We start from the raw sequence: 5,978 nt of genomic DNA on the forward strand, positions 1-5,978 counted from the left end.
TAGCCACAAAACGAATTGACGACACATGCTGTGCAGTCAATTTCGCCTGGCCAAATATCTCTCCGCTAGGCGAAATTTTTCGCCATGGAGAGCTAAATGGCGAGCTGCTCCAGAGAGCACTGATCCCCAGCTCGCCATGCTGAGCTCTTCTTTAAAATTTGAAATCGAGCAATTCTTCAAAATTGGAAGTGAATCCGACCGCCAACACGGTAACTAAAGAATCCACGATCACCGACTATTTACTGCGAAGAACAACAACAAATTAACAGCCATTTCTAGCCCTTATACTGGTACAAGAGTGGAAGCTGACCCGAATCATTGGACTTGCAGATCTCTCAACAGATCTGGAATATCGGAGAATGATCGATCAGAAACATTTACCTCAACCGATTTTATATGAACATTACGCGTGAACCCAGATCGAGGGATGAGCCCACCACCACTAGTGCAGAAAACACTTTTTAAATCAGGTGAATATGACTTTTTAAATCGGGTGAACATCCGATTTATAGGTGGCCGATTTAAAAAGTGTATTTGATTTTAAGTCGGCCCCCTTTACCCGATTTAAAATCGTTTAATTTAAATCGGTTGAACCCATCTAAAATCTTTTTTTTTTAAATCGGCTGATACCATTTAAAAAAGGCTAACAAGAGTAAAAAATCTTTGAATTTAAATCAGTTCACCCCATTTAAATTCTCTTTTTTTTTAAATTTTTTTATACACGATTATGGTACTGAATATAATATGAAATATCATATGATCAATGAAGGTATAAAACAATAATATTAATTTATTAAAACTTAATGTGTACTTACTAGTACATGTCAAATTACAAAATAATTCTGGACCACAATGTCTGGTCATGTAAACATAAAAAATAAGAGAAATATTGTTCATCTAACAAAATAAGCTATTAACATGACATGGACAAGCTTACTAGAAGAAATCAATTCACTAGCTTTAGAACTTAGAATTTGCAAAGTCTTATCAACGGCCTTCTATTTTTCCTCCTTGCCAAGGCCCATTTCATCTGGCAACATGGCTGTGTGACACATGAAATGAAAAGTCAATCACAAGATTCATGACAACCATAGTAAACACTAAAGCACAAATACTGTACCATTATCAAAACCACAAAGCTTCAAAAAATTTGCAGTAGCAATATACACACAATAATGCTCCAATAAACACAAACTCGAAAGCTGTAAACACACAGCAAGCATGTCGTTCCACAACAATGAATCCAATGATGCAGCACCATAACCTGAAACAGTCCTAAGATTGAGAAATCCATAATGAAAACACAGTGGTACTATACATCAAGCAGGTACATTTTCTTTACAAGAGTTGATATTGAATACCTTAGTGTGATATTCTTGCAATACCAATTAAAGTCACTCCCTTCAAACCACATTATCCTACATAACAAAGACAGCCTTCAAATCATGTTTTGAATCGAATACTAAACGATAAACACATTGAAAAAAATAAATAACATGGATTAACACAGTGCCACTAAGGCCTTAATGCAAGGAATCTCTTAACCATGGAACAGAACACAAACAGAGAATCTAAAGTGAAATTCTTAGGGGACCTGTTTTCTCAAACGCAACTCATAAAAGAAACACACCTGCTCCAAGTAATATTTTTCATTGGACCAGCTAATAGGAGGCATCTCCAGGGTACAATATCCATATTTACTGCTAAACTTTTTAGGAACTCTTTTCACTATTCGAACTTCGTCTCGTAAAGAATCAATGAAATGGTTCACATCAAAAATGTCCTCAAAATTACTGTAAAAAGAAAACTACACAACTTTAGAATGATATGAAGGTTAAATTAGAGGATACTCAAAATAAAAATCAGCGAGATAAATTACACAGGAGGCAATCCGTTCCCCTTAAGGACCTATTTGAAGTTTCAAATAGGTGCGTAAAAAAACTTATAACCTATTTGAAACTTAAATATAGAAGTCATTGAAGATATATATTGATTTGGTTAATGAAGAGTATAATCATTATCTGTGAAAAAGTCAGCAAAGCAGAACAACTTGGAAGGTCCTGGTACTTTCATAAATTCTGCATAATTGGAATAATTCTCCTAATAATACAATTCAATATATAATGGCTATTGATCACTACTATTGGATCTTGATTTTGCTGCTATAAATTTGGTGCCTTATTTGTTTGTTTAGTTGAGTAGCTATCACACTAATATGACTTGCATTAGAATACAAGTATCTAGCTGCTTAAATTTAAATTCCTGATTCAATTAAACTTCCAGCAATCTTTCATCATCTATAATTCTAGACTCTCGTCTAATTGGACAACCATTATCTTTCTCTTTTATATGTTCGTTTCATTTCTCGTAAATCATATCAACTATTTGCTGTGGGTTATCTGGTGTCTTAGAATTGAAGAAGATGATTGTGCAGAAGTTGTATATTGGATTAAGCTTCTGGCATGACAGTGATTTTTCAGCTAGTGAGTGTAAACCTTATGGAGTGCTATCTAAAAAATGCAGGTGATCATATATATGCTAGGAAAATGCAATGGAAGCTGCGCCACAGTCTTGAAATCGTTTATTAATCAAGTTGAATAGTTGTATGTAGTGTGTCTATATAGTAAAGAACCATACTTACATGTCTTCTTTTACTAATTAACTGCTGCCTTAAAGTTAAACCAGTGTTCTTCAGACTGTGAACTATAAAAGAACCAGTACTTGCGATCATACCTCATGTAATAACATTATTGTAGCTCCTGGTCTCCACTAGTTTAGTCCTTCTTTCATAAAATAGCTATTTACAATGAATTTTGGTTCCATATGAGCAACTTATATAGTAAAAGGTTGTGATGGCACTTTTTCTATGATGGAGTGTGGGTTCAAACCTGCAATATCACTCTTATTCACACTTAGTGAGTGTAAGTTTCACAGTTAAACTCTTTGAAACAAAAAAAAAACTAATTTTTTTTGTAGGTAGTTGCTAAATTTAAATTAGTAAGGGAGATGTTCTAGGTACACAAATTTAATCATTTTCTGCATCCCTGCACTTCATTATATATGTTTTATCACAGTAAAGTATGTGTTAGTCATGGCAATACTACTAAAGATAAATAACACAAGCATAGTAGATACTAATAAAAACATATATCATAACTCATAAAAGCTAGTTTACTTTCTCTATCATTTGTTACCAACAAAATAAAGGGTATGAAAAGACCATCTATCACTGTCATGAGTTTGATAAAGAGAGTTTAATAAGAAAATAGAGTTTTAAGAAGATGATGGTGGTGGTTGTTGTTGATTCCTTAGAACACTGGTGAGTAGTTGCCTCAACTCTTCATCCCTCTTCTCCCTCAAATCCATTAACTGTAACCCATTATGTTCAAATCCCATTAAAACAGTGTTGCTATGATGAATATAAAACAAGTGTGCAGCAGGAGTTAGCACGGTGACGGACACATTAACATTATGAGTAACCTAGAGATTCAATATAGACATTTTATGCACAAATTCTTCTAAGCAGCCATCTACATGTAATGATTAAAAACTATACACTTCCTTACAATTATTATCCTGAATTTTTTTGCCAAACTACATAAGAAAATCAATGACAATAACTGGACATATACTAAATTATTAGAGGGATTCAAACTATCAAATACCTTTTTGGGGTTTGGAATTGAGCAAAGAGGAAGATGAGTGATCATCTCTTGGTAGGCACACTCGTCCCTTTCTGTGAGCTGAATGACCCCATCCAAAACAAGAACCTTGCCATATGTTGCTGACTGAAAAACAAAAGCATATGTCATAAACAGAACTAGGACTATGCATATGTCGTAAACAGAACTAGGACTATGAAGGGGATTAAAATTTCAAATTTAACTGAAGCTACATGTACCTGGAAGACCATAACATCCTGATAATCAGATTTTCCTTGTAACAACAAATTGAACCAATTATACCTGAAATTAATGATGGAGAAAGATAGAATAAGACTTAAATTGATCAGAAATTGTTACAATTTTCTCATTTTGCTCTAAAATTCAATCGATCTAGCATCTAAGAATGAAACTGACGGAAATCAGAACCCTAGATACAACAATACGAATCACAAACCCTAGATTTACTTGTTAATCGTGACAGATTCATGTAGACCGGCTTCATGTAGATCTTCGAGATGAAGATTCGTCATCTGCTTCGAATCACAAACCCTAGATTTGACAATCCACAAATTGCATAGAGATGAGAATAACAACACCCAAAGTATCAAGCAGGATGAGGATCTAGGAGCTGGAAGGTGGAATCGCAGCAAGGTGTTGTGCGGCGTGGCTTGGAGGTGAGGGAGGAATCTAGGAGGAGGTGGTGGTGATGGAGGAAATTTCAGTGTGAAGAGACACAGAGAGAGAGTCGCGAGCTGAAATGTGTGTGGGTTTGGCGTTCTTTGTTTTATTTTTAATTTTATTTTAGTTTAATTTATTAAAAACCTTTTTAAATCTGGTGAGCCTATTTAAAAACCATCTTATTTAAAACCTTACTACCGGATGAAGTTTTTAAATCTGGTGGATAGCATCCTATTTAATATCCTTGATTTAAAAAGTGTATTTTCTACTAGTGCACGTCTGAAACTAACAGACCCTTGCGGGTTTTAACAAAACCACTACGCAATTGCCATTAACACATCCAAGAAGAAAGAAGTGACAATTTTTTAAGAACAACAACAACAGTGACGGCTTGTAACACCCACACTAAACGTATCTAGAAAGTTTAGCATGTGCGTTAAGTTTAGTACTGGATACTTTAAAATTTACAACAATAAAACTTCGAATGAATATCTTATACAACAATATGCGTTCGTACAATGATAATACAACTCAACTTTCCTAATACATAGTAAATGTGTCCTTGCATATCCAAATCATCCTGCAGCAGGGTACAAACGAACATTTGCTGAAACATCCCTTCGGCTACTAGCTTGCTAATCCAACCTGTTTATCTGAAACAAATAAGGATTGGGATGAGACATAGTGTCTCAGTGAGTTCCACCTAATCCTAAGCTATAGGTAATATGGGGGAACCTATGGTCACCACGTGACTACAATACATCCAGACGGTTGATTATACGTGTGTGGGGACTTGCATACTTAGACGGTCGTGCACACTAGGGCCATCATATGATTCTTCTTACCTTGTTATAGGCTTCACTTCTCATACGTGTCGTGCATACTAGGCCGTCATATGATTCTTCCTACCAGTTGATTATACGTGTGTGGGGACTTGCTTTCCTAGACGGTCGTGCATACTAGGCCGTCATAGGCTCTTCTTAACTTGTTATAGGCTTCACTTCTTATACGTGTCATGGCGGTTAAGGGGAATCTAATATCGCAATGCCAAGATACGCTCTACATATCGAGGCCTGAGCATAACATAATCATGACACGGTTCTAAACCGGATGATTAGGGAAACCTAAGATCGTCATTGGCATATCTTTCTTTACTTGCTTCTACTTGCTTGAATATGTTGTATCTAACAACATATCATCTCTTATCACAAATAGTGATTCTTGCTATCTTACTAATTCTTGACGATCTACGTCAAGGCTCTATGAAATAAAATATGCATGCTCAATAAATATGCATAGTTAGATTCATTGATTATGTTAGCGTTTAACAAACAAACATTATCTAAGTTCATTATCTAAGTGAAATTGTGTGGCAAAAATGGCGTGCCTTCCGATATCTATCCAATTTTTTTTTTTTTTTGGTTTCAAGAAAAAATGTCCATTTAATCATACATTAATACTACAAGAATTATATTTATATAGTTTCCCCTTTCTTTTGCATGTTTTGGGTAGATGTGATGGTTTCTAGCGGTGGTAAAGAAGTAATAATAATAATAAGAATGCAACTTTGATTTTCTAAGACTATAAATGTTGTTTACCTTGGATGTACATAAGTGATGTCCGGACTTTAGATAA

At 34.9% G+C, this 5,978-nt stretch overlaps 2 protein-coding genes across 4 annotated transcripts; both read right to left on the reverse strand.

The window, feature by feature from the left end:
* Positions 1 to 731: 731 nt before the first annotated feature.
* On the reverse strand, positions 732 to 2,873 carry LOC146937250 (uncharacterized). 2 transcript variants are annotated; one of them, XM_085751667.1, is made up of 5 exons: positions 2,734 to 2,873; positions 1,631 to 1,793; positions 1,362 to 1,418; positions 1,121 to 1,275; positions 732 to 1,042 (listed from the first exon to the last, which is right to left on the reverse strand). In XM_085751667.1, the coding sequence occupies exons 2-5, from the start codon at positions 1,693 to 1,695 to the stop codon at positions 999 to 1,001; spliced, it is 321 nt and encodes a 106-aa protein (XP_085607793.1). In that variant the 5' UTR covers positions 1,696 to 1,793; positions 2,734 to 2,873; the 3' UTR covers positions 732 to 998. The 2 variants fall into 2 exon arrangements, with proteins under 2 accessions (XP_085607793.1, XP_085607794.1); XM_085751668.1 differs by lacking the exon at positions 1,631 to 1,793 and having other exon boundaries at positions 2,734 to 2,867.
* LOC146937251 (spermidine synthase 1-like) lies at positions 2,773 to 4,430 on the reverse strand. 2 transcript variants are annotated; one of them, XM_085751665.1, is made up of 4 exons: positions 4,131 to 4,430; positions 3,902 to 3,965; positions 3,666 to 3,788; positions 2,773 to 2,901 (listed from the first exon to the last, which is right to left on the reverse strand). In XM_085751665.1, exons 1-4 carry the CDS (start codon positions 4,193 to 4,195, stop codon positions 2,833 to 2,835), a joined length of 321 nt encoding a protein of 106 aa, XP_085607791.1. In that variant the 5' UTR covers positions 4,196 to 4,430; the 3' UTR covers positions 2,773 to 2,832. The 2 variants fall into 2 exon arrangements, with proteins under 2 accessions (XP_085607791.1, XP_085607792.1); XM_085751666.1 differs by lacking the exon at positions 2,773 to 2,901 and adding an exon at positions 3,128 to 3,409.
* Positions 4,431 to 5,978: the final 1,548 nt, after the last annotated feature.

This window comes from Medicago sativa, chromosome 3 (genome assembly GCF_051527215.1).
Source record: "Medicago sativa cultivar Bolivia chromosome 3, Bolivia_mono, whole genome shotgun sequence".
Classification (NCBI taxonomy): Eukaryota; Viridiplantae; Streptophyta; class Magnoliopsida; order Fabales; family Fabaceae; genus Medicago; species Medicago sativa.